Source organism: Lycorma delicatula, chromosome 5 (genome assembly GCF_047948215.1).
Source record: "Lycorma delicatula isolate Av1 chromosome 5, ASM4794821v1, whole genome shotgun sequence".
Taxonomy (NCBI): domain Eukaryota; kingdom Metazoa; phylum Arthropoda; class Insecta; order Hemiptera; family Fulgoridae; genus Lycorma; species Lycorma delicatula.
In genome coordinates, this window is record NC_134459.1 from 85811152 (window position 1) to 85830616 (window position 19465).

The 19465-nt window shown below is 28.3% G+C and overlaps 1 protein-coding gene across 1 annotated transcript in view; it reads left to right on the top strand.

The window, feature by feature from the left end:
* Positions 1-19465, top strand: part of LOC142325698 (atrial natriuretic peptide receptor 3) — a 405515-nt gene that overhangs the window by 381957 nt on the left and 4093 nt on the right. Inside the window, exon 3 of the mRNA XM_075367727.1 lies at positions 9222-9396. Within this exon, the coding sequence (XP_075223842.1) occupies positions 9222-9396 (175 nt within the window). The remainder of the gene's footprint in view (positions 1-9221; positions 9397-19465) is intronic.

Consider the following 19465-nt stretch of genomic DNA (forward strand, 5'->3'; position numbering starts at 1 on the left):
CTTTAATTAGTTAATAATTGTGTCGTCATTCCACAAACCTGTGGTTTTCGGATGTTGACCATATTTTTTTAATACTTCAGATGATTATGTCATATATCTACATCAACGATAAATAACAATAGAAGTTATACAAATTGTTAATGACCAAAATATTGCATAAATGAAACTAAATTTTTATTTGTTTGTACCGATAATTATATTTTTTCTTTTTGACATAAATCTGGGAACAATTGTTAAAGCTATATACAAAACGGCGAAACGGATCTTTTATCCCAAATTCATTTTTTTTTTTTTTTTTGAGATGACGGCCAAAATTTTTAGCGTATAAAAATTGCCATGTCTGACCGGGATTCAAATCCAGGACCTCCGGGTTAAAGGCTGAGACGCTACCACTCCACTACGGATATCAGCCAAATTCATATTATTTTTACTCAAAATGCTGTGAAGTATTTTCAATAAATATCCTTTTTGCATAAATATCATTATTTTGTTATAAACAGGATCAGTAATAAAGATTAAAATGATTTTTATACAATGTTCGGTGGTTATTTTCTAATTATTTACGAACATTCTTCAGTATTACTTCAATAATGCTGTAGATAGAGTAATTTTTCTGGACAAGCGGTAAATAAAACTACATGATTTCTGAACATAAATTTCTAAAATTATTGTATGAATTTCATAATTATCAATCTTTGTTTCTAATGGTTCTATCATCGACGTTATCAATACCGCTATTTATTTACTTCTTCAAGCAGGATAGAAACAAACCATTTATTACATTAAAATGAAAAATTTGGTACTACGTTTCTGGATTTACCTATAGAAAAAACATTCTTACTTATAGGATTTACAAAAATGGTTACCTTTATTCGTAATCGGATGATAATGATTAAAACTAACCAATGAACCAATAATTCACAATATTTTTAACAATTGACTATCTGTAGTAGGAGATAAGAAGAATCTCTAGGAACCTTCAACACCACCATTTTTGAATTGAAGGGAAGGCGTGTATTTGTTCTAGACTACATATTTACCGGTACAGTTTAATTAGTAACACTGATAATTCGGTAAGACTTTAATTGTTAATGCGACTATAATTTTTTTTCTACAACTAGTATAATTTCAATCAGCTCTCCAAGTGAAGCCATAAGTAAGTTTCTTAACAAAAGCACGTGATAAGGGGGTTCCTAAGGACTCCCAAAATAAGTAATTCACAAAAATAATTTCAAGTAACCTTAAAGTTATAATATGGAATTTTAAGTCCAGTCTTCAATCCTAAAAATATTTATCTCAACAACTCATAGTCCACAGAAACCAAACATTAATAATAAAGAATAAAAATAAAAATTAAAAACAATACGACTAGATTTGGCAATGTCATTTTGAGACTGTCATGCAGTAGTTTCTAAGTCGAATACATGGAGACGTTTAAGGTGTCGGACGTCCCTGCTGTTATCGAGTAGATTAATTGCAAAGTGGTTGTCGTGATTTTCTACTCTCTGCTAGCATTTAACACTGCGCTGCCGTGCAACCTCACGAACCGACGGAAGCTCTTGATAATTGTGAATTTCATCATTCCGCGTGAACCATGGTCCTTTAGTAATTGCCCTCGTTACTTTGTTCTGGAAGCGCTGTATAGTTTCTATGTTACTAGTACTAGCTATTGCCCACAACTCCACACTGCACGTCCAGATTGGTCTCAGGATAGCCTTGTAAATTAATATCTTGTTGGATAACCTGAGACCTGAGTTTCTCCGTAGTAGCCAATGTAGTTCCCTATACCTTGCGTTTAATTTTTTCTTCATCCTCATGTGACATTTCCAGGTCAAACGCCGATCCAGGTGATTGACTATAAATAAAAATATTTTTAACAAAACCATATTAAATTTTACCATTACTGCTACTTTTAGAAAAAACTAGGTAAGGATCACTTCTTAAAGATGTCTACTTTTACATCAATTACAATACATTCTGTCCTATTGTCCGTCATTTAATACGTTTATTCTCGTTTATGTTTTCTCCCTTAAGCTTTATCCTTTACACTGAACAATTAAATTAAATTTTTGTTAGATTTAATATTTGACCCATCTTGCATATGGTTCTTTTACGTAAAAAATGATTTCTCGAGATTTTCTGGTCGATTGGAAAATATTTCCATACCATGTAATTTTTATTAATAACTTATCAAACTGTTCTCTTTTTCTTTTTAGCTTTCGTATTATTATTTTTTTAATTTTATTAGTTTTTTAATAATTAACAAAGCATTATGATCACTACACAACATTTACTTTTTTTTAATAATTTCTGATTCCTTCTTTTATTTTTTTTCCGTCTCGTTATGTTATTCTTTATCAAAGTTTTTTAATAATATTTTCTACGAAAAATGAAAACAAATTTTTTGATTATTCTTATATTTCAATCTCTTATTATTTATTTTATCATTATTCTCGAACAAAAATTTTATTTCATTATTTTTTATTTTCAAATTAAATTTACCTCCTAACTCTGAGTCCATATAATTATTTTTGCTTTGTAATATTCCTTTTACATTATTTTAATTTTATTTTAAAAGAATAAAATCTTCAGGCAAATTTCCGTTTGTTGAATAGTTCCGTAATTGAAATATCTTTAAATATTTTTATTATATTTTATACATATATATATATGTATATATATATATACACTCTAGACTTGAAAAACATCGGAAACGGAATACATTCTTATATTTTTCAACGTTCTGAATTTAAAATATGCATTCTTTAATCGGAGTAAATTGTAAATATTTAACATAACTTTTAGAGCTGTTTTGATGCCACGTACTTTTGTATCTTTCGTACGGATTATTACTCAAATATTTTTTGTACACGTTATACTGTATAAAATGCTACGTAAACGTTTAAATCAAAACTGAAAAAGAGTTATTTATTATTGTTAAATACAATAAAATTTTATATATACGAGTAAATGAAGTTTATGTACTTTACGTTTAAATGTATTATTTTTAAATGTATAAACAATCTTTTTTTTTATAAAGAATTTAAACATTTTATCCAAAATTATATCACTCCCCTCGAATAGTGACTTACATATTGGAAAAATAAAGAAAATAAAGAAAACAAAATCAAAGCACGTTCACCCTTCATAAGGAACACTGTCGTCCTCCTGTTTTTATCTTCAATGTTCCGATTCCGAGATCTCGTAAATATTTGGGTCTCCATCTTGACTGACGACTTACTTGAGCAAAACACATCAAATCTAAGAGGAAACTGTTGGATCTCAATTTTAAAAACACGTACTGGCTGATAGAACATAGATCTCGGCTTTACTTTCAGTAGAAAGTAAATTATTGATTTATAAATCAGTTTTGAAGCCTGTTTAGACTTACGTGCTTGAATTGTGAGGTACAGCATGCAATTCTAGTATTGACATAATTGAACACTACCAGACAAAGACACTGCTAAAAATGCTACGCATACTCTGGTACATAAGCAGTAGCCTCATCTTAAGTTGTCACCGTTCGGCAGGAAATCTCTCTGGTCATCCTACGATATCAAATTCGTTTGGATCGGCACCCGAATTATTTGGTAGTCAATTTATTGGGTAACACGATCAGTGATTTTTCAAGATTTCTGAGGAATAATATTCTTTTTTTGCCTTATCGTTTCAATTAGGTGACTTTATGGTCTGGCTGTACGAAGTGCTTTTCTGTTTTATTTCTTTCATTTCGTTGCGTTGTCACCAGCAGCTGGTTCGTGACTTTTTATTGTTAGTTCAAATAGATCTTATTTACTTATTGTTCAATTATCTTGCTGAATAGATCGTAAAGTTGCTGTGTCGTTATAATAAAAAAAGAATGCAACAAAAATTATTAACGACGTAAACATAAGTATTAATAATTTTCGGAAATTAACTTCTTTAACCCTCATGAATGTTAGACTGTGTCACTTAACAACCAGGAAATAATTTAATCATTTCTTTATTATTAATAATTAGCAGAATATTAAAAGTAATTCAATTTTTACTGAAATATTTGTGGCAGAATATTCAGCATCGATCTACATACGCACTTTATTCTTTGTAAACTTTACATTACTAATATGCAATTTTCTTTGTAAACTTTACATTACTAATATGCACTATGTGTACTCTATACAATGATTTTTAAATGGTCAACCACGAGGAAGTTGCTTAAATATTAAAATTTCTCCTGTTTTTCATATTATAATGAATAATTCATATTATATAAGAAATTTATTTTTAGATCTTAAAGTCAGAATCTATTCTCTTTCATATTTTAATTCAACTGGGTTAAGGTCAGTAATAAAAATATGCTCTAACCTTTTTTAAATCATATTTCACTGGTTTTTCGAGTCATAAAATTAACATAAATTCTAAATTTATAATATTATTATTTGCAATAAGTAAATTTTAGTTAAAAATGATTTATTTGAACAATCTGCTTCAATGAATTTTTTTAATCTAATTTTATCGTAGATTAGAATAGCATGACGTCACGTATTAGAACTCTAATTAAAAAAATTGTAATAATACACAGTAGTGATATTTACATAGCTCTGTCCAATCCAATGATTGAGAATAGGTTTTTTCGTTTTTTAGACTGATAATTTATAATATATTATAGAACCTTGTATGTGGGAATAAGAAAATTGAAATTTGAGCGTATGAAAAATGCCATGCCTGACCGGGATTCAAACCTGGGACCTCCGGGTGAAAGGGCGAGATGCTACCACTCTGCTAAGGAGATCGGCGAGTTTCCCATTTAATTTTTTTTTAAAGCGAGTAATTGTAATTGTGAGACTGTATATTTCAATGGATATGATGTTTAGTGCTATTATTTCATGAAGAAAATGGAAACAGCGAACAAAACCGTTTAAACATAGGATTAAAACAACGTGTATTGGTAAGCAAGAAAAATTTTAATGATGTAACAAATTACTTATTGAATTTTGGATTTATTTAAATCTATTATTACTATCAGTATACTTTATTTATACTTGTGATTTTAAATAAAGTGATCCTACTAAAGAGATTCAATTTGTCACATGAGAAGTTTTCAGTAACTTAGCTTAATACTTTTCCCTGATATAGTAAATGGAGTCTTCCACTCTGATTCTTCAATTGATGTATATGTGAGCTCTTTGATTTAACAACGTAATAACATTAGATGCATGATTTATAAATTTAACTGTGTTGCAAAAGTAGATACTTTTTTATATATTCTTTTGTTTTTTTGAATACAAAAAGCTTAAAAATATTTGAAAGATCAATTTTACAATGTTTAATTAATTGAAAATATTTCTTTTTGCTATATGTAATTTTTATTGTTACTAATTAACAAGAATTCAGTATAATATACAGCTAGTTACAACAACTTAAATTTATTTTTCTTAATAATTTGCTTATCTTCAAAATTTAATAAGTACGTAGAATTTAAAATTAAATATATGGAAAAATTTATTTTGTTTCCATTAAAATCTTTGATTTCTGCTTAGAAAAAATTTCCCAATTTTAATTAAATTTAATTTTTCATGGTTTGAAAGTTTTGGTATTTTCGCGGTTTGAAAGTTAAAGCCGGAAATGTAAATTCCGGGTTGAAAATTGAAATAATTGTTTTGATTATTATTATTCACCGCGTAAGTCGAGTACTATGTATTACATCATGTAATATATCAATTAATAAAAACATAACTTAAGATTTTAGTCACCGTTTGCATATATTTCATAAAGAGATAGTATGTTTCATAATATTGTACTGTAATATCATTGTATATATAATATATATACAACTTATACACAACGTAAAAGTTAATGTCAACGTATTAATGGTTTGCTTAAGTGATATCTTTACCAATGTTTTTATGAATTATGATTATTTTTTTATTGATGATGATCATAATTGCTGATAAATTATTTAGTTATAGCTAAAAAAACATGCAGATTTCTGTTTTCAAGTTCTGTTTAAGGTCACGCTGTGAAATATTGCAGAACATATTGATATGAATCAGAAAAACGGAAAATGAATTAGAAAATCTAATATGGATTAGATCCTTTGTTCTTAATGCATTAGTTACCAAGCTTCAAGGTTAATTACTAACTATTATTATGTTGCATGAGGATACATCGGTAAATAATCTGCTATTGTATGAAGCTACATAGCTTCATACAATAGCAGATTATTTACTACTATTACACCATGAACCACTCGCTATATTTTCCCCATATCTGTAAGTATTTATAACATACATTCAAGTTAATTACAATAATATTAACTTGAAGAAACCATTAGTACTTAATACATTTAAACCGATGATATTTTTATTGTATTAGAATTATAATTTTAATCCAAGAACCTAGAAAAATTAGAAGGTTTCCCAATCTAAACCATGACTTATGTCATTTATTGTTTTTTTCCTACTTTTGTGTTAAAAATGATTTGTATGAAAGTCATGAATTTGACTCGTAATTTTTACTTCCTTGTATGAAGTAAAGGAAGTATTGTGATCGCGAAAAATTTCAGTTTTCAGATTTCAACGGAAATATCCATTTTGATCATCCCTGAATCTATTTTGACTAGTTTCGGCGTGTCGTTTGTACATACGTCTCTATATACGTATCTCGCATAATTCAAACACGATTATCCGTAGGATGTTGAAATTTTGGATTTAAGACTGTTGTAACATCTAGTTGTGCGTACCTTTTCTTTTGATTGCAATTGACTGAACGAAAAGTGTCCAAAAGAGCCCAAAATTAAAAAAAAATTGGATTTTGGAATTTTTCTTAACTGTAGTAATAAGCCCTCATTGAGCGCTTTTCAACGATATATATAAGTGGTACTACTTATTTTCATCGATTGCAGAGTTATAGCCAAATAAACGTTTAATTAATGAAATATTTTGATCTTAGGAGATCTTTGTACTTACTGCTCATCGTTTCGAATCGATCTTCATCTGCTTTTTTCTAATTTAAATATATTGATTTATTAATAATTATTAACCTCTCATTAAAAAAAATTACGATGAATAATAATTCAATAATAACAAAAAGAAAAAAATATCAGAAGTTTTTAATGAAATAAAATTTTATGTACTTTTCATTTTAAAAACTGGGTAAATGTAATTTAATAAGCGTACAAGGAAGTCATTTGTTGTCTATACCAGATTTTTTTACATTTTATTTTAGGATTTAAAATCTTAATCTCAACTTAAATTATCAAAATTACGCATCGATACTATAGGTATCGATGCCAGTATACACTAAGAATAAACTAAGTAATAAACTAAGAATTACTGAGGCCTAAAGTAGATTGTAACTGGGATAAAAGGGAGAACGCGTGCACACATTAATTGCGCTTATTTGTTATAGAACAAATAATTTCACATTATTTCACATTATATTGTTTTCAGGCAAAAAAACAAGGAAAAGTAATACATATTTTTTCAAACCTTTGTTATTTAATAATATTGCTAAACCAGATTCATACTGAATGCTACAAATAAAGTTATTTTGAGTGGAAAGACGTGTACTAATCCTATTGTTCGCGTAGAACGTCATGTGATACTGTAACTTAACTTGAAGATTTTTAAATCTTCTCTAATATTATCGTGAAAACCCAGATCCTTGTTAGTAACTAGATTCATAAGATTTTCAGTTTAGCAATCAATGAGACTAATGACTGAGCCACGGTTGTTCGCGTAGAACGTCATGTGATACTGTAACTTTACTTGAAGATTTTAAAATCTTCTCTAATATTATCGTGAAAACCCAGATCCTTGTTAGTAACTAGATTCATAAGATTTTCAGTTTAGCAATCAATGAGACTAATGACTGAGCCACGGAATCAGTATAAAGATATATAAGAAGTATTATTTAAATAACAATAATGAATTATAATTATGACATGTGTAGTCTTTATGATTTATAATAGGTATTAATTATCATTTAAAACAATTAAAATTTAGTAACATACATTTCATAGAATGAAGGTTTTTTTTATATAAAAATAAATTAGAATTTAGATGTTAAAATATTTGATCTTAGAATTAACATAATGTAATGCGTACAGGAAGCTTCCAGATAGAAAAAAAAGAATCTAGAAGAAAGGATAAAGGGATTCTTTCAAGAAAAGAAACTTATAAAAACTTATAAAAAAAAGTAGAAGATGCGGACAATGAAACCTATTACGCTTGAAGAATCAAAAGGGCGGATCGGGTAGTGAGTCTGCATGCCAGAAGGTACAAATAATGCCGGGGACCAGCGGAAAGACAGTTAGTAGTTTTTCAAGTTTGAGTTCGATGCAGAGTGCGATGAAAGTGGTAACAGTAAGCGTTTAGTAACAGCGAATGAAGAGTACATCTCGAGTATTCCATTTTGGACAGTAGTTGAAAACAAGAAGCTGTTCGTTGAGTTATTTGTGAACAGGAGTGAAAGTGACAGTATTCTACTCACTCATAAAGTGTAGGATAGTTCTTTCGTAAACAGTAAAAGTAAATAATACTTGCAGAAAGTGAATTGTATGAATTGTAGATTTTTCTATTATTATCTTATTGTTAATTCAATGTTAGTTTCTATCAGTTATGAAGTTTTTTAGTAAATCGGACTATTTTTTAAATTTATAATTTAATTGTTATTAGAAAAATTGTGTTTTTTTAATTAGAATTACTATTTTATATATTAAAAAATTTATTAATATTAACATTTTTTTCTTTTTATATATATTTGAGAGTATAAATTGCATTTATAAGAAATACGTATGTAATCTCTCAGTATCCTTATCGAACCGAGTTAATGTTGTAGTTTGTTAATAACATTCGTTATTGCGTTTTTTTAAAGATACTTGTGTCATATGAAATATTAAAGTTTTATTGAAATTTTTGATACCAGTGTGGGATACTTGAATTCATTTTTACTACTCTATTGGATTTTTCTAGATTATGCGCGTTGAAAAAATAACTAATCCAAGGGCACAAAATTCATGATATGACTACATCATGAACAAATAAATAAATCCATTTCTGATTATATGTTTTAAATTTTTGTAATTTGTAATAGTGTAAGAATTTACAATTCTATATACAAACTAATACTCAACAATAAAGTGATACTTAAATCTAATCAGCAGATTAAGGTCTGATTGATAAATAAAAGTAATATTACATTGCATTAATTTAATTATTGTTTTTTTTTTTTGTTTTCAGCTCCCATTGCAAGAATGGTAAAATTCTGGTCGACACCTTTGCTTACAACTGGTGCACTAACATTTGATTTTTCAAAAAATAAAACACATTGTGATAGCGAATACCACTTATTAGTAAGAGTTGGGCTCTACAGTTTTAGAGACATGGCTGCGTTTCTCGTCTCGGTAATGGAACGGTATGTGTGTGTTATAGAAAATTATTAAATATTTACTAATTATATTAAAGTAATTAGATATCATATATTTAGTAATTAAATATTATTATCTTACTTAACAATAAAATTAATAGAATTTATATTATTCTCTGATTTTTATTTGTTTGTCTCTATGTTAAGTACTTTGCCAGAGATTTCCCCTTCTTCAAAAGAATTTTGTTTCTTGCAACAACGTTAAAAATAACCGGTCTGAGTTGTTAAAATAAAAGGAGTTTTTCTTCTGATATTACATCCACTGATAGATAATAAAACCATTATTTTATACGATATTAAACTATATCTAAAAGTAAATTGTGAAAGTTAAAACTATTACTCCCTAAGCAAAATTTAAATTGTTTAAAATTCACAATTTAAGTTAAAATTATTAAATACGGCACCAAAGAGTATAATTTTTTTTTTCATTTTAGTTAGATGATTATTAATTTCCATACAGTCTGACGAAAAGTTTCATGAAATCCAACATTCTAGAATTTTATTTTTTCCTCAAATTTTATTTTAAATTAAGTTCCACATATATTTAAAACATAAGTAAATCGGATTAAGATTCACTGATATTAAGAGAAATGTCCATTGAAACTTCTCAAAGGAATACATATAAATAGTTGAAAAACTTACATGTATGAAAAGTAACATTCAGTAATTTAAGTGTAAACAAAACTATGAATAACTTAACAAAAAATAGTACAGAGAAGTACAACAATGAAATACCAAAACCAAACACAATCAACTAATTCCTAAACAAAACAATGAGATGAAACAAAATAACACATACTGTAAGAAATTCCACAAATATCACTCATTATCTCTCAGATCTAACGCGTAGTGTCGTTTTAGCCGTTTAATGTCCTAGCTATTGTTCAGTAGGTTCGCAACCAGATGGTTTTCATGTTGTTTAGCCTTAATTTGTATTTAGAACTTCTCATGAGCCTCTGATAAGTAATCGAACCTCCTCATGAACGTATGGCAATCCTAGATAGTCATGGATCTCGTTGTTTCTCACAAACCACGGTGCTAAGTTATTCTCCTGATTAATCTTTCTGGAACGGTCGGATAAAATCAATGTTGCTTCTACATGTCGTTCCACAGAGTTAGATACCGTAGATCCACACCGGCTTCAGAATTGTTTGTGCAGCAACTGTTTGTTAGAGAATGACAACTGTGACCCCCTGGCAAGCAACTACATCTCTTTAAATTAAATGTTAAGCTGTTTTCTTTTTTCTCTCAAATGAATTTTCAATGTCAGACGAAAATCCAGATGTAGGCCTAGACATCGTACGTGGTCAACATCCGGGATGAAAGCGCAATTTACGTGAACCCGTGGACAAACACCTCTCCTTATTGAAAAAATATTTTAACAAATTTAGAAGGGAATTTTATGAAAAATATCTATATTTTTCATAAAATATAGATATATATTTATAGATATATATTTCTCGGTCAAATATCTATGTTTGACCGCGATTTCAATCCAAAATCTTCGGCATGAAAAACTAAGAAGATACAGTTTTCTATGGAGATAAGCAAAATAAATTGTAATAGCATCAATTTGTAATACCAGCATTTTGTAATAGAAGAATATATCACTCATATTTTAAAATTAATCTCTGTTTTTATTGATTTATCGTAATAATAACTATTCGTTCTGAAGAAGAAGAGATCTCTGTGAAATTACTTAATGAATAGATACATAAAGAAAATAAATAAGTAAAAATTCTTAATTTTAAAATTTATATAATCTTCTCCTAAAGTGAAAATTTACCTAAAACTATTTGAAGACGAAAGTGTACGATGAAATTTATTTAAACTATTTATTAACAATGAATATTTTAGTTATTACTCCGAATGAGCAGAGAGAACTAGTCCCTGTAATAAAAAAATAATAATATCAATATATTATTATATATTAATAAATATTTTTATGGAAAAATAAAGAGATTTTGGCTTAAGACAGTAAACTGTATCGTTAGAGCAGAATAATTCATAAAAAACCATTTTAAAAGTTCAAAGGTACGAATTAAATATAAAATGAAAATGACCAGACAATTCAATAAACCACTTTACCACCATTAATAAAGGACTAAAGTGAACATCTGGGTTGAAGCAGATATTCTAACGTTTAAGAGACAAAACGTTAAAAGATCGTGTGATTGCGTTAAAATTTGTGATTACGAAATTTGTAAATCTTTGTAAAAATTTGTGATTGCGTTTAAAATGATCGAGAACCAATGAACAGAAATAACTAATACAACAAAACTAAAAGTTCATAAGATTTTTTATGTTAAACCATTATCATGCAAAATTCAACATTTCGCTAAGTTAGATTATCATATTCATTGTTACCATAAATCAAAGAATAATTATAATGAAGTACTTCATGTTAAATAATGATATACTTTATTATTTAATTCTTTTTTTATGAGGAATAAAAATAAAGAACAACGGCAAACGATTGCGGAAGAAATTGGAAAAAAGATTCTTCTGCAGAAAAGATCTACAAAAATATTTGCTTAAAATCTTGTAGATTGTCAATTTTTTTTTTAAACAATAATCGTCGCAAATTCTTGGAATTACCTAAAATAGAGCGACAGCAGCAATATGTAGACAAATGTTTAGAATGACAATAAAAAGTATTTTTTAAATTTTTATTTTAAAATCCCCATTAAAAATTTTACTTTTTCCGTAACGTCTTCTGATGATAATTACATAACAGATAAAACGATCATCAGGATTAAGATTATAAGTAAAACTTTCAAATTTTATTTTGCAACATAGCCTTATTTTTCAGTTCTTCAATTAAAAACATAACACTACGGCTCTTACCTTATATCTAGTTTTTATAATTTAAGATTGCTACATTTATTTACTTATTTTCAACACTTTATTATAAAATGTATTTTTGTAATTAAATTATTTTAAAATCCAAGGAAAAAAACTGTAATGTGTAGTATTTTCGGTGTTCAACTTACTATCATTGTGTCAAACCGCTCAGATGAAGAATTAATCTGTTTATACATTGGTCTTAAGAGACTGGTCTGCTAATTTATAGATCGTATTTGGTAACTATGATTCGCTGAATAATTTTAAAAACTTCATAAGTGAAAAATAATATCCTTGTGATAAATAAAAAACACTGTTTCAAAGATTCAATTTAATGAAGTTTTTATATAAAATAGAAAAAAAGAACTAAAAAAAATCTAAACTCGAAAAGATTCTCTGTTATTTTTTTTACTATAGTTACATAAAGCTAATATTTTTATTGAATACTACTATGAAATTGTCAGGAATTAATGGTATTAAAGAAAAGTCATCCAAACCTATAAGAGTTAAAGACTAATAAAAAATTTGAAGTATTATATTTTCAACTCAATGAAAATTGTCAGGAGTCAGTTTAAACCCAGCAGTAATGTAATGTATTGTAAGTAGCATCAGACGCCTTTAAAAAGTCGGTATTACTCAATAATAATGTAATGTAATGAGAATAGTATCCAACTCCTTCGATTAGTCAGTAAAGTCAACTTAATTCCGTGTATTACGCCTCTCTTTTTTCCTGTTTACCCTCCGGGAATTACCTGATAAGGTATTACTTCAGAGGATGAATGAGGATGTTATGTATGAATGTAAATGAGGTGTAGTCTTGTGCAATCTCAGTTCGATCACTTCTGAGATATGTGGTTAATTGAAACCCAGCCACCAAAGAACATATCCACGATCTAGTATTCAAATCCGTATAAAAGTAACTGCCATTACTAGGACTTGAAGCTGGAACTCTCGACTTCCAAATCAGCTGATTTAGGAAGACGCATTTATTACTCCTGAAGATTTGTTATAAAACCAGCATTTCAGTGCCATATTGCAAGTTATGATTTACGTCTCGAAGGATAAATTTTGCATCAAAATTACGATGTTTTGGTTATGATTGAGTTTAATTTGCAGGGTTATAACGAAACCAAATCTAACAAAAAGATTAGTAGTATAATTTGTAATTAATACTACTAAAAGTGATGTAGTATGGAAATTAAAACATTTAATTAAGCTTAAAATACAAAAGTCGAAAACCTTTATTAACCAGTTCCTATAGATAACAAAAGTTAAACAATCTGGGAAACAGTTCCAACTTTTTTATTTGAGCAATTTATTTTTCACAAACGGTCGGCAAATGATTGCAACCATAAATAGAATTGTACGGCTAAGAGTAACGTGTCAGGAGACCATTCAAAGATTGGTCACCTCAAATACAATATTAATAATATACATCACCTCTCACGACACAAACGAAGCAATTAGTTAATAAAAAGAAAGTAAATTATAAAGTTAAAATAAATAACATATAATAAGTCAATAAAGGAGATAATAATAAAGTCACAAAAAATTAGTCACCCAAGTAAAGTCGCAAATATTAAAGTCAGATAAAAATAGTACACATTTTAAGTTTGAACTATAATTAACATATTAACCAGTCACGCACTACAATGATGATCCATGTCTCCAAAGATGAACAAGGTCCAGTACATGTAGCCTGCTCAATCGTCTTACTTTCTCACCGTTGTCAAGTAAATTCAGCGCCAGATGGTTATCCAGTTTTGATATGTAGTCTCTACTAGTTGGCGTATCTCTTCACGAACACAAAGCACCCCAAGATACAAAACGTGTATCTCATCGTTTCTAGCGAACCATGGAGCCCCTGATACCATTCTGGGAACCTTGTTTTGTAACGGTTGGATGATTTCAACGTTACTATTATTAGTAGTCCCTGATATTTGTGTACCATATCTCCACGCTGGTTTCAAGAAAACAGCAACTATTTATTCAAGGACAAATGAAACCAAGGAGCCACAACGTTCGTGCAAGTTTAGCTTACAGTTGTCTCTCTTCTCTCTGACGTGATCTTTCCAGGTCAATCGACGATCTAGATATAACCCTAAGTACCGTACCGTGTTTGTTTCAGGGATTATTGTCCGTTTGAACCGGGCAATTACTCCTTCTTATTGTTAAGTGTTACATGAGTCGATTTGGGGGGATTGTTTTTCAACCTCCATCTACGCAGCGATTTGTTGATAATGCCGAATCCCGCTTGCAATTTGCTCGAGGAAAGTTATGACCACTATCTACCGCCAAAATCGCTGTGTCATCTGCAAAGGACGCAAATGTAACATCTGTACTGGAAAGGTCTGTACTGTGTATCAAATATAGAAACCGACCTAACAAAGTACCTTGTGGAACTCTTATTAGATTGTCTATGCAGACAGACAATTCCTGGTTATATTTGACTTGAGAAAATTGCCCATTTAGGTAACTACGTAACACAATATAGAACGGTTGAGGTAGGTTTGACTTACGAAATTTTTAGAGTGATCAGTGAGTGGGTGCCTAGAAAGAAAGGAATACTGTTCGGCAACCTTCCTGGACATTCAACAGGAATTTGACAAAGTTTGGCTTCCCGTTCTCCTTTACAAACAAGAGTCTGCTCGATGAACGAATGGCCGCCTCTGAAGTCAAACTTGAAATCAGGGATAACGTAATCCTTCTCTAAGACTGGCCATCTTTGGAAGAATAGTCTCTCAAAGACTTTTGAAAGAAAGAATCTAGCAGGCCTATACGAGAACATAGTGTCTTGCGATACCCTCCATTCCACTCCAGTAATTGATATCATTTATTAATAGTTAATATTGTTGGATGTTAAAGCTATTGAAATTATAGATAACTACAGCTGCATTTTTATTTTCAGACTACCAACGTCAGTACAAACAGAATTGATAATAACCATAAAATACAAAATAAATCAATTCAAAAACTTTTAATATCTACGTAATTTTTTTTTTTTTTTAATTTACCTCTGACTGATAGTTCTTGATAATATAGTTATTCAGTTATATTTATAAGTTAGTTAAAAAAAATATTCGTTTGTTTTCTGGTAAAAAAATATTCTCGATTTAATAAAAACGATACGAACCTATCATAATTAGACTAAAGAAAAAGAGAGCAGTTGATTTTCCGTTATAAAAAAAACCGTAAAACATATAATTATGTAACTAATTATAACCGGAATTTTTCTTATAACATTCAGCTGAAAAAATTATACGAAATTATTAACTGTAAATGATGAAACAAACAAACTTTGTTTTAAAATATTTTTTTTTTCAACATCGTTATAAAGCTTTGCCACTTTCATTAAAGAGCTCACAAAAGAAAATTTTGTCGAAATGTACATTTTTACTTTGTTCAAACAATTCTCTAGCATTTCTTTACCTATTTTTTTATAATTAATGACTTTAATTATGTAAATCAGTTTTTAGATATTTAGCCTAACTAGTGGTTACTAGTCGCAAATCAATTGTTTAACAGCTGATTTTCTAAGTCGAAGTTTCGAGATTCAAATCCTAGTAGAAGTAAGGATTTGATTACTAGATAATGGATAACGTTGTATTTTTGTAGTTGGAATTCAATTTACCATATGTCTCAGAAATGGTCAGCATGAGTCTGTATAAGACTACACCTCATTTGCATGGCATACATATCATTTTTATATTACTTGGTGGGGGGAGGTTACTTATTATTCACCACTTGAACAGATTGCAACGAACACATTAATAAAACATTTAAAAAGATATGTAGAATTCCTGAATGTAAACTACGTATAGTAGTGTAAATAAATGATGAGATGCTATTTGAATCTAACCTGAGTTTTAATGTTATTAAATGGTAGCAACTTTACTTTTCAGTGTAAATGTATAAATTTTGCCAACAAATTGCATAAGGCAGATGATCATACACAACTCTCACCAAAGGATTTTAGATTAGTTTAGTGTGAAATTTAGCTACTACTGAGTTAGATAAATGGGACACGTGTACATATTTGAACACACATTTCACTAATTTCAGTGATTTATGGCAACATATATATCTCTGTTTGTTTATCCTTATGTATTACGATTTTAATAAACACACATGCACACACTCGTCCAAAATGTATTTCTGTCAGTATACATATAATTTAAAACGCGTATGGGTGTTGTGTGGGATGTGATATGTATTTTTGTGTGTAGATTTATAATTACTAATTTGAACGTGTATGAATTCAATAAAAGTCAAGTAATATATATAGTGTTATATGAATGTAGTTTTTGTGGAAGGCACCAAATTTAGAGAATAGCATTTAATTTGATAAAACACGTAATAGTCTTTTGAAGAGGTTGATATTAATAGTGAAATTCAATATTCCTTAAACCATTAAAACATTGATAAATATGTAAATAGTGGTCATTTCCTTTAATTTTATTATCAAACTAATTTGTTTTTAAGCATGTTACGATAATAATAGAAAATTTATCTTTTATAGACAATGCAGTTGAGGCTGTTAAAATAAACTTAATGAAGTTATAAGATGTGACTGAAATTGCTTAGGTTTCACAACAATAAAACCCAAAAATCTACTCAGATATTTTCAAGAATTTATTTCTGGTTCTTAGATTCGTGTTCGATACCAGTAGACTTCTATTTTTTATGAACGTTCTCATCGCATGCTCCTGGTACAAGTGCCAATCAGTTTTTTATACCTACATTACTTCAACCATCCTTTCATAATTTTATTATAAATAATAAAAGTCTCCTGTTTCTGGTATAATAAGTTTCCTTGTCTTAATATTTAATTTCCTATTATCCTCCTGTTTTGTAAATTTAAAATTCTCTTCTAACAACAAATGCATATCATATTCAGTATTTCTTTTGTATTTATTATGCCATTCATTGATTTCTAGCCAACCGAAAATTTTTTTATTGAACACTTATTCTGTTTGTCAATAACTACTGTTAAATTACGGTTTACTATTTTCTTAACTGGTTTTTAAATCTTATAAATTTATATTTCTCTAGTGTAACACTGTGACTTCCTGGAAGATTTTGTTTGTAATATATTTTTTGAGGCTTCAATAATCATGAATATGTCCACTCTCATTTACGCATTTGTACACGTATAACATTTTGTTTTATATTCGGCTGATGATGCTTCATCTTATTGACTGAAAAACTTTCCATATTATATTAGATAATTATATAATGCCTTTCGTGATTATCGTAACAACTATTGGAAGCATGTTACGAGAAATAAGGACATAATTTTTTTAAATATCTCAGATAATGCTAACATTTCATTCAAGTGTGTCTGCAACAGCCTTTTATTATTATTATTATTTGCAAAGTTTAAATTCACTTAGGATTAAAAATTAGTTTTAAATTATTTCCTTTAGTTAGGAATGGAATGTTTGTAATTTATAACATTTTTTTTTTTTTGTATAAAGTTGAACCACCTACTTTTTTTTCATCAAGGGAAAAAAATATATAATCAAAAGGTATCTAGAAACGTACAATTGTATTTGTTTTTTGTTTGTTTTTTTTTTTTGGATGGGTAGGAATGAGTATAATATTCATTAAAATTCGCCTAAAACGTTTTAAATTAATATCACCTTTACATACACATGTAATCAAGTGAAACAGGACAAAGGCTCAGTGTTTGTACTAATGGATCAATCCTTTGATTACAGTAGGGTGCTCTAAATCCCACAGTAACGTTACTCAGCAGTAACTATCACATTAACCAATACCGTGATCAGAAGATTCTCTCTCTTAGCTATATTTTAAGTTTTTAATATTGGATAGAATCTTATGCTTTCAGAGCACATTACACCGACAAAATCATATTACAATATCTTGTTAAATGGTATATAATTAATTCTATCAACACAGAAATAGCAATAAATGTTTTTAGAAAAGTTTAATTGACATTACTTGTAATAAACTACAACTTAAGTTAAATTATATATTAAAAAAATTTCGGTTTCCAGCTTTGGGCACAACTTTATTGTTTATACTCGTAAGACATTGTTTCTAGGATATATCCTGTTTGAATACTTTGAAAATAACAATTGCTTTGAATAAAGAAACATTCTTCTAGTGTACATTTTACTTTAAAAGTTTAGAAAGAGAATTTAGAACGGAAGATAATTAGGAAAAATATTTTAAGTAGTCGTTACCTGTAAACTAAATGGTTTAGAAATATATTTTTTCTTTTTACAACAATTATTATATAATATAATAATATAATATAATTCATAATATTAATTTAGCTTATTAGATTCAAACGAGAAACACTGTCGCTCACTGTAAATCAGCGTTTTTTTGTTTGAGTATATATTTTTAAATAAGTAATATTAAAATGTCTCGTAGATTTTATGTAGGCGACAGTTAGAATAAATACCCCAATAGACAGCTCTATATAAATACCCCAGATATTACTATTCTTTTTCATAACTTTTTTCATTTTTATTCACTATATATAATTAAATTTATTCTTCATATAACAACACAAACCCACTCAATAAGTTGCCACAATAAGAGTTGATATATCCCTCGAGTTGAAATGTCACAACAACCTAACTTTCTTACGTCATCATCATAAAAGTTTAGGATTTTATACTTCTTTTCTCCTATACTCAAAAAAAAGTACAAAAATAAATTCTGTGGTATATTACATTTTTGAAATCTAATTCATTTATTGAATTTTATATAAAGTTTAAATTTTATACACACGTTTGGAAAACAATGTATATAAAACATATTTGAAATTTCAGTGATCTCATTTAATTATTTCTCAAATTTTTCATAATAATTTACTTTAAATTTTAATGAAGTTGTCAGATCAAAATTACTTTATTTATATAACAATTTCCACTTACCAACAATATTTAATAGTAATGTTCGAGCTCTTTCGGATTATTAATCCATCCTCAGGAAGAATGATGTGTTATACATTATAATTATTTACTTCACTTATCATTAATTATATCAAATTAAATTTTATAAAAATATAAATATAACAATTGATCGTCAAAAGGTAAAATAAAGTTAACGTTTTCTGTCATGTCATTATGAAAGTCTCAATTGTTATAAATTTTTAATGTATTACACATCATTGTTCCTGAGGATGGATTAATAATCTGATAGCGCTCGAATATTAAAGATTGTTGGTAAGTGGAAA